Source organism: Rhinopithecus roxellana, chromosome 16 (assembly GCF_007565055.1).
Source record: "Rhinopithecus roxellana isolate Shanxi Qingling chromosome 16, ASM756505v1, whole genome shotgun sequence".
In the NCBI taxonomy this organism is placed as follows: Eukaryota; Metazoa; Chordata; class Mammalia; order Primates; family Cercopithecidae; genus Rhinopithecus; species Rhinopithecus roxellana.
In genome coordinates this window covers 32,529,316-32,551,085 of record NC_044564.1, presented here as the reverse complement: position 1 = coordinate 32,551,085, position 21,770 = coordinate 32,529,316, and the positions used below count along the sequence as shown (strand labels likewise).

Below are 21,770 nucleotides of genomic sequence, written 5' to 3'. Positions count from 1 at the left end.
ACTTAGCAGTTCACTTGTAGGTACACATGCCTTAGAGAAGATTGCATGTATTTCCTAGGAGCCACGTACAGAAATATTTATGTGTGCAGTGGCCCAGCATCATGACCTCCATACTACTCAGGAAACAAATTTGAAAAAATTCAAATGGTTATCTTCAGTAGAATGGATAAATTTTAGTATAATCACGCAATGGATTACGCAGTAGTGAAAGCAAATGAATATTTAAGTCCAGGTAGCAACATGGATGAATCCAAAAGAGAATGTTGAGTGAAGAACCAGTCTCAGAGGAATGAATGCATCAGAGTGATACCAATTTTATTAAACTTAAAATTCAGCAGAACTATTCCTGCTAAAAATGTTTAATCTATATGTAAATCAAACCTTAAGATCTGACTTCCATTTTACAGGAGATGTAGGAGTTAGAAGTGCAAGTTAAGTGATACCTAAAAGAAACAATCAGGCAAATTTAGAAGATAGATAACTTTGTAGGACAACTGACCTGGTCTCTTCAACAAGAAACTGTTATGGAGAAGAAAAGTTTGGGTGTGGATGAGGTTCTCTAGATTGAGGAAGATTTAAGAGATAACCAAATGGAGGCCAGGCGCGGTGGGTAGCGCCTGTAATCCCAGCACTTTGGGAGGCCGAGGTGGGCAGATCACGAGGTCAGGAGATCAAGACCATCCTGGCTAACGCAGTGAAACCCCATCGCTGCTACTAAAAAAAAAAAAAAAAAAAAAAAAAAAAAAATTAGCTGGGCGTGGTGGCAGGCATCTGTAGTCCCAGCAGCTACTCGGGAGGCTGAGGCAGGAGAATGGCGTGAACCCGGGAGGCGGAGCTTGCAGTGGATCACACCACTGCACTCCAGCCTGGGTGACAGAGCCAGACTCTGTCTCAAAAAAAAAAAGAAAAAAGAAAAAAGAAAAAGAGATATCAAATGCAATATATGTAGGTTTGTATTAGATTAGTAATAAAAGACATTTTTATACAATTGAAATTTAAATGTAAAGTAGGTATAGACTGGGCGCAGTTCCCAGCACTTCGGGAGGCCGAGGTAGGTGGATCACTTGAGGCCAGGAGGTTAGACGCCAGCCTGGCCAATGTGGTGAAACCCCATCTCTACTAAAAATAGAAAAATTAGCCAGGTGTGGTGGCACGTGCCTAGAGCAAAACTGTCTACAAAATAATAATAAAGTAGGAATAAGGTGATGTTAACAAATATGATTTTTGTTAGGTATGATAATGATAATATGGTTAAACTGGACAATTGTTTTATAGCTGCATGTGAAAGAATTTCAAGATGAATTATCATAATAACTGTACTTTAGTATAAAATACCTAGGCACAAAAAGGAGGGCCAAATATAGAATATCCTTAAATCTAAGTGTAGAATATATGGGTGAAAATTTTCATAATAAGAAGTTAAGAAACCAAACAAAATGAAATTATATTATTTAGTGATGCATCTGTAAAACAACAGAAACATGGAAATGATCAACACTAAGTTGAGGTAATGGTTCCTCGTGGAGGCACGAAGATGAGACTAAGGGAAGAATATACAGATGGGCCGCAAGGTCTATAGGTAATATTCTAGTTTTTAAGTAGAATGGTGTGGGATCAAGGGTGTTTTGTTTTGTTTTGTTTTAAAACAGCTGTATTGAGTTATAATTTAAGTACTGTAAAATTCACCCATTGCAAGTATGTAATTCACTCATAGTTGTGCAGCCATAAACACAGTCTAGTTTTGGAACTCAGAAAGTTCCCTCATAACGATTTGTAGTCAATCCCTACTCCCACCTTCAGTCCCTGGCAACCACAGATTTACTTTCTGTCTCTAGAGATTTGCAGTTTCTTGTAACCTGTAATGGACTCATAGAATGTGTAGTCTTTGTGTTGGGCTTCTTTCACTTAGCATAATGTTTTTGAGGTACATCCATGTTGTAGCATGTAGCAGCAGTATACCATTGTATAAATGTTGTTTATTCACCAGGTTATAGGCTTGCTGTGAACATTTGACATATGTCTTTGTGTGGATATGTTTTAGTTTCTCTTAGGTGGTTACTTAGGAGTGAAATTGCTGGGTTGTATGGTGAATTTTTGTCTAACTTTTAAAGAGTCTGTCAAATTGTTTTTCAAAATGACTACCATTTTTCACTCCCCCCAGCAATATATGAGAGTTCTAGTTCCTATGCATCCTTGTCAACACTTGATATTATCTCTTGTTTTGATTATAGCCATTCTAGTGGGTATGTAATGTATTTCATTGTAGTTTTGGTTTGCATGTTCATAATTGCTGATTTCAGACATCTTTTCATATGCTTATCAGCCATTCTTATATTTTCTTGAAATATCTATTCAAATTTTTTGCTCATTTTTGTGTATTTTCTTATTGATTTGTACGATTTCTTTATGTGTCTGGAAACAAATCCTCTGTTAGATACATGATTTGCAGATACTTTCTTCCGGGCTGTGCCTTGCCTTTTCTTTTTAATTTTTTATTGATACATAATAGACGTACATATTTTGGGGATGTCTTTTTGGTTTTTTAATTGTCTTTTGAAGCACAAAAATTTTAAATTGTTATCAAGTCTGGTTTTGTCACTTTATGAATTGTACTTTTGGTGTTCATTAAATAAATCTTTGCCTAACACAAGCCATGATGATTTATTCTAGAGGCTTTATGGTTTTAGTTCTTCCTTTAAAGTCTGTGATCCATATTTTGAATTAATTTTTATGAATTGTGAAGAAAGTTCAAATTTACCTTTTGTCATATGCATTGACACTTCTCCCAGCACAACACTCTTATATCCTTAATAAAATACCTTGACACCTTTTTAAAAAGTAAATTTGGTCATAGATATGAAGGCTCAGATCTAGATTCTCGATTCCGTTCCATTGATCTGTATGTCTATATTTACATAAGCACTGTAGTGTCTTATTCATTGTATGCTTGGTACCAAATAGGTATGCAGAATTTGAATTAAACTGAAATTGCATTGACTAGACTTATTAAGTTAAATATTCCATATTCTTATATTTGCCATATTTTAATCTTTTTATCTGATATATGTGGGATGTAGTAGTTGATTTATTTTTGCTTTTCTCCCCCCTATAGTTTTTTTATCAATATATCTTTTGAAAAAAATCCCATCTCTAGATCAGAAAGAAACTTCGTGCCTCACTCAAAAATACTTAAGGGACAGAATGCCCTTTGTGATAGGCATGATGGTAATAGGAGCAACTATCAACAGACAGGGACATTGGCTAGAATTATAATCTCTAGTGATATGACATCCAAAGGCTGATTAGTTGGTAGCAGTATGTTATTCCTTCCACAGAAGCTCAGCAGTGTTTTTAGCATTTCTGTATTTATTGCTGTAAAATAGAATATTACAAAAAGATACTAGAACTATTTTATGAAGCAGTAATCTTAGAGTTATACCTGTATCCCTTAGCAATTGCACATGCATTCTTAAGACTATAATTACTTGGTGGGGAAATAATACTTGCTCTATCAACTTCTCATGATGTTTATGAAATTCAAATAAGGTAATGTTTGTTTAAGTGCTTTGCAAAATATAAAGTGTCGTACAGACATTTTAAATGTCATTCATATAGTAAGCACTGATATACAAATAAATTTTTTTTCAAACACTTGACTTTCTAAGATAATATGAAGTGAAAAGTATGAACAATTATTGAACCTTGGGGTCATTTGCCCACAAATACAATTGAGATGGGTAAAATTGTGAAATTGTGAATAACTGTAGCTCAAGAATGTGGGGTCAGGCATGGTGGCTTACACCTGTAATCCCAGCACTTTGGGAGGCTGAGGAGGGTGGATCATCTGAGGTCAGGAATTTGAGACCCACTGGCCAACGTGGTGAAACTCCATCTCTACTGAAAAAAAAAAAAAAATAGCCAGGAGTGGTGGCATGTGCCTGTGATCCCAGCTACTTGGGAGGCTGAGGCACAAGAATCGCTTGAACCAGAGTGGTGAAGGTGTGAAGGTTGTAGTGAGCCGAGATTGGGCCACTGCACTCCAATCTGGGTGAGAGTGAGACTGTCAAAAAAAAAGAGAGAGAATGTGGGACATAGGTGAAACCAATGAGTGAAAGGAATATTTTCTTCAATCTCTGTCTTCATAACAGGATATTGAAGAGGAAATGCTCCTTCTCTTGGAGAATGTAAAATTTCTATTATATAATTGGATAGACAGTGATAAAAAATCTTATCTTTTACAAATCTTCTATTGGCATGTAGAATTTATATAAAAATTATTTTAAAATGCAATGTAAGGCTGGGCACAGTGACTCATGCCTGTAATCCCAGCACTTTGGGAGGCCAAGGCGGGCAGATCACCTGAGGTCAGGAGTTCGAGACCAACCTGGCCAACATGGTGAAACGCCATCTCTACTAAAAATACAAATTAGCTGGACGTACATGCCTGTAATACCACCTACTCAGGAGGCTGAGGTGGGAGAATTGCTTGAACCCAGGAGGTAGAGGTTGCAGTGAGCCAAGATCATGCCATTGCTCTCCAGCCTGGGCAACAAGAGTGAAAATCTGTCTCAAAAAAAAAAAAAAAGCAGTGTAAAAGATTGAGCAACATAAAGCTGTGATAATCAAGACGGTATGGTACTGGCATAAGAATAGACATTTACAGATTGATAGAATAGGATTAAGAGTTCAGAAATTGATTTTGGACAAGACTATTGATTTTGGACAAGAGTCCCAACACAGTTAAAAGGGCAAAAGAATAGTCTTCTCAACGCATGATGCTAGATATCATCATGCAGAAGAGTGAATTTCGACCCTTTCTTCACACCGTGTGCAAAAATTAACTCAAAATGGATCACAGAACTAAACACATGCGCTAAATCTATAAAACTTTTAGAAGAAAATATAGGAGTAAATTTTTGAGTTAGGCAGTGGTTTCTTGGATAAAATTGGACTTCATCAACTTTAAAAACTTCTGTGATACAAAGAATACCATCAAGAATATGCCAAGACAACCCACGAAATGAGAGTAAATGATTGCAGATCATATTCAATAAGATACAGACATGTAGAATATATAAAGAACTGTTACAACTCAAAAAAACAAGTAACCCAGTTAAAAATGGGCAAAGGATCTGAGAAGACATTTCTCCAAAAAGATATACAAATCTCCAATAAGCACACAAAAGGGATGTTCAGCACCATTCGCTGTCAGGGAAATGCAACTGAAAACCCCAGTGAGACAGCACTTCACACCCAGTGGCTATCATGAAAAAGGCAGAACAAGTGTTGATAAGAATGCGGATAAATTGCAACCCGCTTGACTGCTGATGGGATTGTAAAATGATGGACTGCTTTGGAAAATTATCTAGTGATATCTCAAAAGGTTAAACATAGAGTCACCAGCAGTTCTACTCTTAGGTATATACCCAAGAGAATTGAAAATATGTCCACGCAAAATCTTGTGCATGAATATTATAGCAGCATAATTCATAATAGCCAAAAAGTAGCAACAACCTGAATGTCTATCAACCAGTGAATGGAGAAATAAAATGTAGGATGAGATATTTGGCAATAAAAAGCAATGAAGTGCTGATACAAGCCATAATATGAATGAATCTTGAAAATATTTTGCTAAGTCAGAGAAACCAGTCAAAGGTTCACATATTGGGTTATTCCATATATACAAAATGTCCATAATAGGCAAATCTATAGAGACAGTAAATAGATTAGTGTTGCCTGGGGCAGGCAGCAGGTATTAGGAGGAAATGGGGAGTGACTGCTAATGGGTACAGTTTCTTTTTGGGGTGATGGAATTGTAATACAGTTGATTGGGGTGATGGTTGTTCAACTCTGAATATATTAAAAAACCACTGTCTTGTACACATTAAATGGGTGAGTTGTTCAGTATATAAATAACAGAAATTTAAAAAGCAATATCTAAGTCCAAAAAATACGAAGAAAGGAAATTTCCAAATGTGTCTCTACTGTTTTATCTTCTGGAGATGGAGAAGGACCAAGTGGTTGATTGTCTCTTAGCTGTCATTTTTCTTTTTTTTTTTTTATCCTTCTAGTGCTTGCCTAGGTGTACCAAATGCGTATCCCTTCTAGTGGTTGACTAGGTGTATTAAATGCATATCAATGCATGTTGAATGATAGTAAATCATAATTCATTTTTGACAGGAATTGAGTTCTTCTCAGACTTTATCACATGATGGAGGATTCTTCAATAGACTGGAAGATGATGTTCATAAAATTCTTATTAGAGAAAAACGAAGAGAACAGCTTACAGAATATAATGGAACAGATAATTGTACAGCTCATGAACACAACCAGGCATGTAAAGTAGAAAATTCTCTTAAAATCACAGTAAATTGAAATGTAATTTTTATTTTTTAAACAAGTAAGCAGTAGAATCAAATTATTGTGTAAAGTAGTAGTTTAGGATATGATCTTAGTAATTATCACTCAAATATTTATATTAGAAAGTATGAAGTATACTTATACTATATGAACTAGTTCATTCATTGATGACTGTTTGCTGAGCATGTGCCATAAGCCGTGTACTGTTAGGCACTCAGAGGAGGGAGTGGAAACACGAAGATGCGTAAGACCTCTCTTCCCTTAGACACTCCGAGTTGTGGGGATATGGAGAGGTAGACCTGTAAAAGGATCATCATTCAGCACAAATGAAGACTTTAAGGAAGATATGAACAATAAAAAAGAGGTTTTGGCCGGGCGTGGTGGCTCAAGCCTGTAATCCCAGCACTTTGGAAGGCCAAGACAGGCGGATCACGAGGTCAGGAGATCGAGACCATCCTAGCTAACGCGGTGAAACCCCGTCTCTACTAAAAAATACAAAAAAAAAAAAATAGCTGGGCGAGGTGGCAGGCGCCTGTAGTCCCAGCTACTCGGGAAGCTGAGGCAGGAGAATGGCGTCAACCCGGGAGGCGGAGCTTGCAGTGAGCTGAGATCTGGCCACTGCACTCCAGCCTGGGCGACAGAGCGAGACTCCATCTCAAAAAAAAAAAAGGAGATTTTGAATAGTGAAGGTAATTGATCACTGCTTGGGTGAATTGTGATGGTTATATAAAAAGTGACATTTGGGATGGAGTACGGATAGTGAGGAACTGTATAAGCTGAGAAACAGAGAAAGACTTTGGGTCTAAGGGAGCTACAAGAATAGACGTCCTGAAATATAAAAGGCCCTAGACTAAATATTTAGGAAACTGAAAAATTCTGCAACTAAAAAGTTTACGGTTAAGCAAGTCTGGGATGACATGACTGAAGAAATAGATTGGATTTATGTCAGAAATCTCTTTTCTGTGAAACTAAGAAGTTAGAATTTTATCCTATACAACAGAATAAGCTATAGCCCATGAATCAAATCTGGTCAGTGGTCTGTTATTACAAGGACTGTAAGCTAAGAATGGCATTCATATTTTCAAAATAGTATTTAAAAAAGAGAAAAGAGCCTGCCACGGTGGCTCACACCTGTAATCCCAGCAGCTTGGGAGGCTGAAGCAGACAGATCACTTGAGACCAGGAGTTCAAGACCAACCTGGCCAACACAGCAAAACCTCATCTCCACTAAAAATACAAAAATTAACCAAGCATGGTGGCACATGCCTAGAATCTCAGCTACTTGGTAGGCTGAGACATGAGAATTGCTTGAACCCAGGAGGTGGGGTTGCAGTGAGCCAAGATCGTGCCTCTGGACTCCAGCCTGAGTGACAGAGCAAGACTGTGTTTCAAAATTAAATAATTTTAAAAATTAAAAAAGAAAAGAGAGAATATGGCTGGGTGCTGTGGCTCATGCCTGTAATCCCAGCACTTTTGGGAGACTGAGACAGGCGGATCACTTGAGGTCAGGAGTTCGAGACCAGCCTGGCCAACATGGTGAAACCCTGTCTGTACTAAAAATAAAATAAAAAAAATCGAGTGTTGTGGTGGGCACCTGTAGTCCCAGCTACTTGGAAGGCTGAGGCAGGAGAATCATTTGAACCCAGGAGGCAGAGATTGCAGTGAGCCAAGATCGCACCACTGCGCTCTAGCCTGGATAACACAGCAAGACTCCATCTCAAAACAACAAAAAATATGTGACAGAGACTGTATAAAACCCATAAAGTCTAAGATGTTTGTTGTTGGACCCTTTACAGAAAAAGTTGCCAGCCTCTGCTACATACCAGTGTTACCCAAAATATATTATCTGAGGGAGAAAAAAATGCTTTCTCTCCTCATACCCTGGTCCTGGTTATATGGGACCAGGAAGAGGTGAGACATACTCCAAGATCCTCACTGCCACATCTTAAATTCCATCATACAGAGAAAGTGTGTTACCCCTCAGACCTCTATGTCTGCATTTATTTTTTTCACCATAACCACTAGTCTCTTACTTCGTCTTAACTATGAACCTGTTCTTTACTCTGTATTGACCTCCAATCCATCAATTCTCCCAGCTTGAAACTTGTAGTAATTTCAGTAATGTCCCCATGAACACTTTACCTTTACTTCCTTAATTTTCTGTGATTCCTTACTTGCCAGTATGTAGCATTGGCTCTCACAATATTGTCTACCTTGCCTGTTTTAATTCTCCGGCCACCAGGTGTTTAAAAAGTATTTTTTAAAACACTGCTAATGTTATCTGAAAATCAGTGCTATGTAACTTTTGCCATAGTCTAATTTCTTCTTAATGGTCCTTTGATTGATCTCTTTCTAACTTCGACAAATTCCTACAATAGCCATTCCAAATTTGGAATCTGGTTCCCATCTGTTTTCCATCTTTTCCTCTCTTCAATGGATGTTATCTCTTTGTTTACTGCAAAGACTGGTAAATTCAGTCATACAGCAAATTAACACCATCTATTAATGTTTGTGTTATATGGTATACAGGAGAAGCTTTAAGAACTTTTTACTCTAAAGCAGCAATAAGATTTATTTGTAAATAACACTATTTCTTATGGAAAATCTATTCTCAACTTAGTAGTGGGAAATCCTTGCCTACCCTGATGTACTCGCGAAGTTCTTTCTGGCACTGAATTAAATTTAATGTTTTCTTATCTTTCCTCGACTTCCAAATTTTATGTGCAATCCAAGCATATTAGTCCATTCTCATGCTGCTATGAAGAAATACCCAAGACTGGGTAATTTATAAAGGAAAGAGGTTTAATTGACTCACAGTTCATTTGGCTGGGGAGGCCTGAGGAAACTTACAATCATGGTAGAAAGCACCTCTTCACAGGGTGGCAGGATAGAATGAGTGCCAAGTGAAGGGGGAAGCGCCTTATAGACCATTAGGTCTCATGAGTCTTCACTCACTATCACAAGAACAGTATGAGGGAAACCATCCCCATAATTCAGTTATCTCTCACCTGGTCCCACCTTTGACACATGGGCCCAGCCAACCATATCATTCTGCCCCAGGCCCCTCCCAAGTCTCATGTCCTCACATTTCAAAACGCAATCATGCCTTCCCAAAAGTCTTCCAAAGTCTTAACTCATTCCAGGATTAACCCAAAAGTCTAACTCTAAAGTTTCATCTGAGACAAGGCAAGTCCCTTCTGCCTCTGAGCCTGTAAGTTAGTTACTTCCTAGATATAGTGGGAGTACGGGCGTTGGGTAAATACGCCCATTCCAAATTGGAGAAATTGGCCAAAAAGGGCTACAAGCCCCATGCAAGTCTGAAATCCAATAGGGCAGTCGTTAAACCTTAAAGTTCCGAAATGATCTCCTTTGACTCCACATCTCACATCCAGGTCTTGCTGATGCAAGAGATAGGCTCCCACGGCGTTGGGTAGCTCTGCCCCTGTGGCTTTGCAGGGTACAACCCCCACTAACTGACTGCTTTCATGGCTGGCATTGAGTGCCTGCGGTTTTTCCAGTGCAAACCGTGGATGGGGTCTGGAAGACAGTGGCCCTCTTCTCATAGCTCTGCTAGGCAGTGCCCCAGTAGGGACTCTGTGTGGGGGCTCTGACCCCACATTTCCCTTCCACACTGCCTTAGCAGAGGTTCTCCGTGAGGGCTCTGCCCCTGTACCATACCTCTACCTGGACATCCAGGAGTTTCCATACATCCTTTGAAATCTAGGCAGCGGTTCCCAAACCTCAGTTCTTCTCTTCTGTGCACAGGACCAACATCATGTAGAAGCTGCCTAGGCTTGGGGCTTGCACCTTCTGAAGCAAAAGCCTGAGCTGTACCTTGGCCCCATTTAGCCATGGCTGGAGCAGCTGGGACATAGGGCACCAAGTCCGTAGGCTGCACACAGCATAGGGGCCCTGGACCCAGCCCAGAAAACCAATTTTCCCTCCTAGGCTTCCAGGCCTGTGATGGAAGGGGCTTCTGTGAAGGTCTCTGACATGCCCTGGAGAAATTTTCCCCATTGTCTTGGTGATGAGCATTTGGCTCCTCCTCACTTGTGCAGTAGATTTGAATTTCTACCCAGAAAATAGATTTTTCTTTTCTTTTTTTTTTTTTTTTTTTTTTTTTTTTTTGAGACGGAGTCTCGCTCTGTCGCCCAGGCTGGAGTGCAGTGGCCGGATCTCAGCTCAATGTAAGCTCTGCCTCCCAGGTTCACGCCATTCTCCTGCCTCAGCCTCCCATGTAGCTGGGACTACAGGCGACCGCCACCTCGCCCGGCTAGTTTTTTGTGTGTTTTTTTTTAGTAGAAACGGGGTTTCACCGTGTTAGCCAGGATGGTCTCGATTTCCTGACCTCGTGATCCGCCCGTCTCGGCCTCCCAAAGTGCTGGGATTACAGGCTTGAGCCACCACGCCCGGCCAGGTTTTTCTTTTCTACTGCATTGTCAGGCTGCAAATTTTCTGAACTTTTATGCTCTGACACCTCTTGAATGCTTTGCTGCTTAGAAATTTCTTTCACCAGGTACCCTAAATCACCTCTCTGAAGCTCAAAGTTACACAGATCTCTAGGGCAGCAGCAAAAAGCCACCAGTTTCTTGGCTAAAGCGTAGCAAGAATGACCTTTACTCCATTTCCCAATAAGTTCCTCATCTCCATCTGAGACCACCTCAGCCTGGGCTTCGTTGTCATTCAAAAAGTCTCTAGGAAGTTCCAGATTTTCCCACATTTTCCTGTCTTCTAAACCCTCCAAAGTGTTCCAGCCTCTGCCTATTACCCAGTTCCAAAGTCACATCCACATTTTCAGGTATCTTTATAGCAGCCCCTGACTCTCTGTGGTACCAATTTACTGTATTAGTCCGTTCACATACTGCTGTGAAGAAATACCCGAGATTGGGTAATTTATAAAGAAAAGAGATTTGACTCACAGTTCTGTGTGGCTAGGGAGGCCTCAGGAGGCTTACAATCATGGTGTGAGGCACCTCTTCACAGGATGGCAAAAGAGAGAATGAGGGCTGAGCAAAGAGGGGAATCCCCTTATAAAACCATCAGCTCTTATGAGAACTCACTCACTAACCGAAGAACAGTATGGGGGAAACCGCCCTCTCCACCTGGTTCCACCTTGACACTTGGGGATGATTATAATTCAAGATGAGATTTGGGTGGGGGCAGAGCCAAACCATATCACCAAGCAACCATGTTAATTAACATTTACGGTTAGTGTATTCACTTCTTTTTCATTGATTATGGTTTTCCTTTTTCATTATGATTTTCCCCTTTGTAGTATCTTCTTAATTTTTAAAGCCACCTGAGATCATTTTTGGATAGAAGGAATGATATTTGTATATTTCAGCACATAATTAGGTTCCTCAAGGCCTTTATAGAACAAAGTTGGGTATATAACTTGATATTAACACGTTTAAATAATTAAGTAGCAGTATGATATAAAACCGAAGTGATAGTGTGACATAGTGGAAAGAGAACAGACTTTGAAATCAAACAGTTTTATCAATTTTATTACATTGGGATGAAATTACCTGCCATTCTTACACTATTAGGGAAGTTTTAGATTATGATTTAAAATGTTGAGCAGAACATGTTTTCCACCAGTATGTACTTAATAGATAATTATTTTTGTACAAGCAAAAAATGGTGAGCCCCAGAAAAGATACACTGTTAAAATGCTATAGTAATTCACAGGAAAGGGGATCAGAGATGGCTTTGTGAGGAGAAAATAGCATTTGAATTAGGAACTTAGAGTAGGATTTGGGTTTTCTTTGCGTTTTTTTTTTTTTTTTTTTAATTATTTTTTGTGGCTACATAGTAGGTGTATGTATTTATGGGTTCCAGGAGATATTTTGATACAGGCATGCAATGCTTACATAAGCACATATCCTTTGTGTTACAAACAATCCAATTATGCTATTTTAGTTATTTTTAAATGTACAATTAAATTATTGTCTAGTCACCCTGTTGTGCTATCACATATTAGGTCTTATTCATTCTTTCTAATTTTTTGGTACAGATTAACTATCCTTACCTCCTGCCCACCCCCTCACTGCCTTTCCCAGCCTCTAGAAACCATCCTTCTCCTTTGTAACTCCCATTAGTTCAGTTGTTCTGAATTGTAGCTCTCACAAATAAGTGAGAACATGTGATGTTTGCCTTTCTGTGCCTGGCTTATTTCACTTAGTGTATGACCTCCAGTTCCACCCATGTTGTTGCAAATAACAATTTTTTTATGGATAAAGAGTACTCCATCATGTATAAATACCACATTTTCTTTATTCATTCATGTGTTGATGTGCACTTAGGTTGCTTCCAAATCTTGGCTATTATAAACGGTGCTGTGATAAACATGGGAGTGCAGATATCTCTTAAGTATACTGATTTCCTTTCATTTGGGTATATATCCAGCAGGATTGTGGGATCATGTGGCAACTCCAGTTTTATTTGATTTTTGGAAGAGATAGGTGTCTAGTTTCATTCTTCTACATATGGATATCCAATTTTCCTAGCGCCATTTATTGAATAGACATTTTTCCCCAGTGTATGTTCTTGACACCTTTGCCAAAAATGAGTTCACTGTAGGTGTGTGGATTTGTTTCTGGGTTCTCTGTTCTGTTCCAGTGGTCTATGTGTGTGTGTGTGTGTATGCCAGTACCTTGATATTTGGTTACTATAGCTCTGTAGTATAATTTGAAGTCAGGTAACATGATTCATTCAGTTTTCTTCTTTTTGCTTAAGATATCTTTGGCTATTCTGTGTCTTTTGTGGTTTCATGTATATTTTAGGATTGTTTTTTCTATTTCTGTGAAGAATGTCATTGGTATTTTGATAGGGATTACATTGAATCTGTAGATTGCTTTGGGTGGTATGGACATTTTAACAATATTGATTCTTCTAACCCATGAACATGGAATATCTTTCCATTTTGTCATCTCTTCTTCAGTTTCATTCATCAGTGTTTTATAGTTTTCATTATAGAGATCTTGTTTGGTTAATTCCTAGGTATTTACTTTTATTTATGGCTATTGTAAATGGGATTACATTTTTTTATTTTTTTTCAGATTGTTCTCTGTGGCCTGTAGAAATGCTACTGATTTTTCAAGGTTGATTTTGTATCCTACCACTTTACTAAGTTTATCAGTTCTAATAATATCTTTGTGGAGCATTTAGGTTTTTCCAAATATAAAGTGATATCATCTGCAAACAAGAATAATTTGACTTCTTCCTTTCCAATTTAGATGCCCTTTCTTTCTCTTGTCTGATTGCGCTAGCTAGGACTTCCTGTACTACAATGAATAACAGGGTGAAAGTGGGCATCCTTGTCTTGTTCTAGATCTTAGAGGAAAGGCTTTCAGTTTTTCCCCATCCAGTATATTACTTGCTGTGGGTTTATTGTGTATGGCTTTTATTATGTTGAGATATGTTCCTTCTATACCCAGTTTTTTGACGGTTTTTATTGTGAAAGGATGTTGAATTTTATCAAATGCTTTTTCAGCATCAGTTGAAATGATCATGTGGTTTTTGCCCTTCATTCTGTTGATGCGATGTATTGATTTATATACGTTGAACCAGCCTTGCATTCCTGGGATAAATCCCAGTTGGTCATAATGAATGATCTTTTCAATCTGTTCTTGAATTCAGTATTTTTTTCAGGATTTTTTGCATCGATATTCATCAGATATTGGCCTCTAGTTTTCTTTTTTTGATATTTTTTTTTTTTTTTTTTTTTTTTTTTTTTTTTTTTGAGACGGAGTCTCGCTCTGTCCCCCAGGCTGGAGTGCAGTGGCCGGATCTCAGCTCACTGCAAGCTCCGCCTCCCGGGTTCACGCCATTCTCCTGCCTCAGCCTCCCGAGTAGCTGGGACTACAGGTGCCCGCCACCTCGCCCGGCTAGTTTTTTGTATTTTTTAGTAGAGACGGGGTTTCACCATGTTAGCCAGGATGGTCTCGATCTCCTGACCTCGTGATCCGCCCGTCTTGGCCTCCCAAAGTGCTGGGATTATAGGCTTGAGCCACCGCGCCCGGCCTTTTTTGATATTTCTTTGTCTGGTTTTGGTATCAGGGCCTCATAGAAGGAGTTTGGAAGTACTCTCTCCTCGTCTTTTCTCAAAATAGTTTGAGTAGGATTTGTATTAATTCCTTAAGTGTTTGGTAGAATTCAGCAGTAAAGCCATTGGATCCTGGGCTTTTCTTTATTGGAAGACTTTTTATTATGGCTTCAGTCTTATTATTGGTCTGTTCAGATTTTGGGTTTCTTCATGGTTCAATCTTGGTAGGTTGTATGTGTCTAGGAATTTGTCCATTCCCTCTAGATTTTTCAATTTATTGGCATATAGTTGCTCAGAGTAGCCACTAATGATCCTTTGAATTTCTGTAGTATTAGTTGTAATGTCCCTTTTTTAAATCTCTGTTTTATTTGGAACTTCTCTTTTTCTTGATGCGGTTAAAGGTTTGTCAATTTTAATTTTTCTTTTTTTTTGTTTTAATTTTTAAATTTTTTTTAATTTTGTTTAATTTTTCAAAAAATCAACTTTTGGATTCTTCATTTCAGTTTCATTTATTTCTTTTATATTGATTTCATTTTAGTTTCATTTATTTCTGCTCTGATGTTTATTTCTTTTCTTCAAATTTTGTGCTTGGTTTGTTCTTGCTTTTCTAGTTCTTTAACATTAATTGTTAGGTTATTTGAAGTTTTTCTTCTTTTTTGATGTAGGCACTTACAGCTTTAAATTTTCCTCTTAGTACTGCCTTTATTGTATCCCATAGCTTTTGGTGTGTTTTCCATTAGCATTTGTTTCAAGAAATGTTTCAGTTTCCTTCCTAATTTCTTTGTTGAGCCACTGATCGTTCAGGAGGATATTGTTTAATTTCCATGTATTTGTATAGTTTCTAAAATTCCTTTTGTCCTTGATTTGTAGTTTTATTTCATTGTGGTCAGAAAAGATGCTTGATATTATTTCAATTTTTTTGATGTTTTAGGACTTGTTTTGTGACCTAACATAGGGTCTGTCCTTGAGAATTATCTGTGTATTGAAGAAAAGAATGTGTATTCTGCAGCTGTTGGATGAAAAGTTCTGTCAATATCTATTGGTCCTTTTGGTTTATAGTGCAGGTTAAGTCCAGTGTTTCTTTGTTGATTTTGTTTCTAAAAGATCTGTCCAGTGCTGAAAGTGGAGTGTTGAAATCACCAGCTATTATTGTATTGGGGCCCATCTCTCTCTTTAGCTCTAATAAAATTTGCTTTATATATCTGAGTGCTCCAGTGTTGGGTGTATATGTATTTAAAATTGTTATATCCTCTTGCTGAACTGACCCCTTTATCTTTATATAGTGACCTTCTTTGTTTCTTCTTATAGTTCTTGTCTTGAAATCTATTTTGTCTGATATTAATATAGCTACTTCTGCTCTTTTTTGGTTTCCCTTGTCATGGAATATCTTTTTTCTTCCCTTTATTTTCAGTCTATGTATGTCTTCATAGGTGAAATGTGTTTCTTGTAGGCAACAGATCATTGGGTCTTATTTCTTAATCCATTCAGCCATTCTATGAAGACAATAGAATTTGAACATGCAGAGATGAAGAAGAAACTGGGATGCCTTGAGTAAAAGTATGGAGGTAATGAAGTATAAACCAGTTTCATTAAAATAGAAGGTTTATAGAGGAATGTAGTATAAATTTGGTAAGTTAAGTTGGAAAAGATTATAGCGAATTTAAAGGCTGGTTTATAATTTAGTCAGCAGACATTAAAGAATTTTTGAAGGTTTTTGAGCAGAAAGCAAAGTTTATTACAGTAATATTAATTTCACTGCAGGGCCTAGGAAAAAACCGAAGGAAGGTAAAGACTACTAATTATTAGTAAGGATATAGAACAGCATTAACATACCACTAGTGGGAATGTAAATTGGTATAACCATTTTGGAAAACAATTTGGCATTCACTTTTAAAGTTGAAGATAATGGGCATGACGTTATGTTCTAGAAATTCTATGCCTAGATTAAACCTTGAAGACATGTCCAAAAAAAGTGTTCAAAACTCAGTTGTTTGTAATAGCAAAAGAATAAGAGAAGTAAGTTGTAGTTATACATAGCAACATGGATGCATATCAAGAGCATAGCATTTAATGAAAAACACAGATCACCAAATAATAATTTGATGACATTCATATAAATTTTTTTAAATAGCCCTGTCTCTACAAAAAAAAAATTATCCAGGTGTGTTGGCATGCACCTATAGTCTCAGCTACTCAGAAGGCTGAGGTGGGAGGATTGATTGAACCTGTTAAGTCAAGGCTGCAGGGAGCTGTGATCATGCCACTGTCTTTCAACCTGGTCATTGAAGCAAGACCCTGTCTCAAAAAAATAAATAAAAATTAAAAATAGAAATGTAATACATTATTCAGGGCTTCATATACATGTAGTAAAAGACTTTAACAAAGGAAAAGAATGACAGAATCTGTAATCATGGATATCCTCAGGAGAGGAGGGAAAAGGGGTGTGATTGGAGAGAGACATATGGTATTGGTAAGGTATTGGTATTGTCAAATTCTTAATCTGCTTTTTGGTTTATTTTTCTTTTTACCTAATGTGTCATACATAAAATTCTTTTGCATATGTGAAGTTTTTCCTAAGTGAAAAAATTAGAATTTTTTCATAGCATTTCATTAAGTGTAAAGGAGAGAAAAGAGCATTCATGCCATTTAAAGAATTATCCACTTCTCTCTCCATGTATACCTCTTTCCTCTACCTATTGTGCTTCTTTCTCAAAGAAAACTCTTCTGCTTTCCAAGGTTAAAATCCTTTTTAACTGTGCATACATTGATATACTAGGCATTTTTAAAAGTGAAAAGTAAATCAACCCTAAGACTGTCATTCTTCACATGACATGTAATTTCTTTTTTTTTTTTTTTTTTGGAGATGGAGTCTCACTCTGTCACCTGGCGGGAGTTCTGTAGCATTCTTTTGGCTCAGTACAACCTTCACCTCCTGGGTTCAAGCAATGCTTCTGCCTCACCCTCCCAAGTAGCTGGGATTACTGGCATGCATCACCATGCCCAGCTAATTTTTGTGTTTTGTTTTTTGTTTTTTTTTTTTAAACTATAGACAGGGTTTTGCTATGTTGGCCAGGCTGGTCTCGAACTCCTGACCTCAAGTGATCTGCCCACCTCAGCCTCACAAATTGCTGAGATTATGGGCATGAGCCACCATGCCCAGCCTAGTTTCATTTGTTAATAGTGTTTTTCTAGGAAAATGCCTAGATGCATAGGTATTTTAAAATAATTTTAACAATAATGAATCTAGTTTTCTAACCCCTTTTGTAAACCAGGTGTTATATCCTGCCACATCAACATGCTGTAAGTTGCTTGGTACTTGCCCTATTATTGAACATTGTTTAGAATTGATGGCTTGATATTCACTGATCATACATTTAATATTTTGGTGAATTGTTTCCTTGGAGTAGATTGTTTTAGATAGTAATTGAATCAAAGGATATAAGCTTCTGTGTTGCTCTTGGTGCATTCAACATACTGTCTTCTAGCAGCAGGATGTGAGCTTACTAATTTCTCCACAACTGCACCAGTGCTAGGTGGATCAGTCATCCCTGATCCCGTCCCCTCTTGTGGCCTTTGGGGCTCTGTTTTATTAATTATCTTTGTGGCATATTCCATCCTGTTGTTTGATGCATACTTTACTCTCACTGTGTTCAAACCCAGGCTCATCATCTTCCTCTCCACACGAAGCATTTGGCTTGACTTCTGTCATTTCAGTTTTTGGTTTCCTCATTTTACCTAGGTATCCAGATTCTACAGTGTTTTTTTTTTTTTTGTTTTTTCACTTTTCTGTTTTTCAAGATTTTTGAAGTTTTAAATCTTTGAAATATTTTTCCGATCTATCTTTGTTTCCATTTTTACCAACATTCTCTAATTTAGGCTCTCATTATCTCTTACTGGCATTATTTCAGTAATCTAACCAATCTTTATGCTTCTTGCCTTTAATGCCAGATAATGTGTTACACCCTGCTAACAAATGCCTTTTTATAAATCTTTACTTCCATCATGCCATGCTGTGCCCTTAAACTTCAGTGTCTGTTGAATTAAGTACAGTGTCCTTGACCTGACACCTAAAGTCCTTAGGCTATGCTTTTCAAACTGAGTTTCCCAACCCATTCAGTAGGTCCTAAAATCAATTTAGTAGGTTGCTACCAAAAAATGGGAAAGGAGAAAATGTCAGAGTATGTGACACCTATTTATATTTTGTGAAAGTTGTTTCTATGTGTGCATGTGTCTGTGTGTCTGTGTAAAACATTCCTATCATAGGGCACTGTCAAATAAGTTTGAAAACCTTGTTATACAGGATATCCTTAATTATCTTTAGCTGTTTGTACTCTTCCAATTTTTCTTCTAGCTGGAGTAGACCATTCCTGTCACAGAATGCTGGGTGCGTCCCAGCTTTATTCAAGGTTCATTTCATTCATTTCACATGCCATCTCCTCCCAGAAGCTCTCTCTCACTGCCTCAGCCGAACCCCAAACCCGAGACACAGAAAACCTGGATATAATTTTCCTTTTTCTATACCCCATAGCATTTTGTTTTTCTTATGGCACATTTCACATCACACATTTTCCCTGTCATTTTTAATAGATTACAGATCCCTTGTAGGCATAGGCTTTATCTTGTACATCTTTTCATCCTCATTTTAGTATAATATTTTCTACTTAGAAGATACTTTTTAAAAGGTTTTTATTGAAATGTAGGACTTCATTAAAAATCAGTATACATTAAAACAATACGACTTTGTTTTAAAAAGTAATATCTCTTGTAGAAATTTTGGAAACTACTGATAAGTAAAATGAAGAAATGATAATGGCAAAAATAAATATTTGAGGGTTTGCTATGTATATTCCAGTCACTGTGTTAAGTACTTAAAGTGTATTATCTCATTTGATTATTAACAACTAACTATGAAGTTGGTAGGTATCATTATCATCCCCAATTTTCAGTTGTAGTGGGAGAAAAATGACCCTAATCTCATTCTCACCTAGAGAAAACAGCTAGGGTACTGATATTTTAGTGTGGTCTTACTTTTTCTATGGATATATACTTTTTCCCTCATCAGTGCAGAAACTGTTAGATGGACCACTTTTTCAGTTAAACGCAAATGGTGAGCATTTCAGGACATTGGGTTTTTTTTTTAATTTTTGTTTTTGAGATGGAGTCTCACTCTGTCGCCCAGGGTGGAGTGCAGTAGCGCAATCTCAGGGCACTGCAACCTTTGCCCTTCAGGTTCAAGCCGTCCCTGTGCCTCAGCCTCTCGAGTAGCTGGGATTATAGGCATGTGCCACCACCCCCAGCTAGTTTGTGTATTTTTAGTAGAGGGTCACCATGTTGGCCAGGCTGGTCTCAAACTCCCGACCTCAGGTGATCTGCTCACCTCTGCCTCCCAAAGTGCTGAGATTACAAGCGTGAGCCACTGTGCCTGGGACATTAATTCTTATACATGGAATAATTTCAGTTTATAGGTAAATTGCCTCTGATTACTTATACTAAGAAAAAAAAATTTTTTAATGTACCAGTTTGGCCTGGTGCGGTGGGTCACGCCTGTAATCCCAGCACCTTGGGAGGCTGAGGCAGGTGGATCGCCTGAGATCAGGAGTTCAAGACCAGCCTGGCCAACATGGTGAAACCCTGTATCTACTAAAAATACAAAAATCAGCCAGGAGTGGTGGCAGGCACCTGTAATCCCAGCTACTTGGGAGACTGAGGCAGGAAAATTGCTTGAACCCGGGAGGCAAGGTTGCAGTGAGCTGAGATCACACCACTGTATTCTAGCCTGGGAGATAAGATCGAGACTTTGTCTCAAGAAGAAGAAAAAAAAAAGTACTAGTTTGATAAAACCTGGATTTGCTTACTAGCGAGATTGTACTTTTTTTCATGTTTGTTGGTCATATGTCTATCATGTTGGTTGCATTTTCTGTTTTTCCTTTACCTTTTTATTTTGTTACAGTGTTTTTTTTTCTGAGATCTTTCATCAAATCACATCTATCAATCTTTTCCATTTTTCCTCTTTTTTATGTCAATTTCAGAAGGGCTTCTTATTCAAAGATAATCATATTCATCAAGATTTCTAAAAATACATAATGGTTTATTTTTATTCAAAAGTAAAACAGTATTATTCCATGATTATTTACTCAGTATAAAATAATTTTGATAAAAGGAAATTTTAAACAATAAAGTAAAATCTTTCATAATCCCATGTTCACACAGTTATAATTTAAAGTTTTGGTGTATATTCTTCCAGAATTTTTTCTTTGCACACACTACAATTTTGGAATCGTGCAGATATTATTTTATAGCTCTATATCAGCATTTTTAGTGACTTAGTTTTCAGTTTTTGAATTTACTATATATTTAACCTATATCCTATTGTTTGGCATTTAAATTGATGTCCAGTTTTGTGTTGTGATAAATCTACAATGAACACTTTTCATAGATACTTCGCTACCTCATTTATCTTTTGGAAATAAATTTGTAAAAGTGAGATTCTGGAACTTAATAGTAGTATATTTCTAATTTTGACCTACTCACCTCATTACTTAAACTAGAAACTTAGATTGCAGTGTCCATCTTCTTCCTCACCTGCCACATTCTTTCAACCTTTCATCAAATGCTACCTCCAAATTATTTCTCAGATATACTTCTCTGTATTTATACTGCTTTCACCCTAATCCAAAGCATAGTCTTATTTGACCTGGGGTTATAGTAGCAATTAAAGGATCTTTCTACCTGTCTTACCTCACTCCATTTCGTTTCCACACAGCATGAAAAGGGATCCTTTACAAACATAAGTCTCACACAGTCAAATCTAACCTAGCAGTCCTCCTTCACTGCTGTCTGTTTTATTCAGAATCATGTGCAGACTGTTCTTATGGCTTACAAGGTCCTCCAGGATCAGGTCTCTACTGGCTTTTCCAAAGTCATCTTGGACCATCTTCCCCCTCACTATCTTACCATACTGGCTTATTTTTTTCTTCAAATTCTCCAGGCCCTTCCTTCCTGCAAGGCCTTTAAACATACTGTTCTTTCTACCTGGAAAGCTCTCACTTCCCCTTTTTACTTAGCCAATTCCTACCCATCACACAAGGTTCAATTTAAGTGTCACCATTTGAAAGAGCTTTACTAATCTAGAAAAGAAGCACAGAATCTTTTCGGTTTGGTTCACCATGGTGTACCCAGCTCCTAGAAGTTAGATGCTCAGTGAGTATTTGTAGGGTACTACGTTGATGTTGCCACATTACTCCTTAGATAAACAGAACCATTTATATTCTCATCAAAAGTATGACTTTGGGGTGATTTTTTTTTACACTAAATTTGTTTATTTTGGTATATGGTGCAAGATGACAGCGATTTAACCTGATTT

General features: G+C 37.6%; 1 protein-coding gene across 4 annotated transcripts in view; it reads left to right on the top strand.

Annotated features, from left to right (window-relative positions):
- Positions 1-21,770, top strand: part of GKAP1 (G kinase anchoring protein 1) — an 81,566-nt gene that overhangs the window by 44,985 nt on the left and 14,811 nt on the right. For 2 of the 4 annotated variants that reach the window (XM_010384023.2, XM_030920099.1), the window contains one exon: positions 6,181-6,333. The exons of the other annotated variants lie outside the window; for them this stretch is intronic. In XM_010384023.2, coding sequence (XP_010382325.2) covers positions 6,181-6,333 — 153 coding nt within the window. The remainder of the gene's footprint in view (positions 1-6,180; positions 6,334-21,770) is intronic. 4 annotated transcript variants of the gene reach the window in all.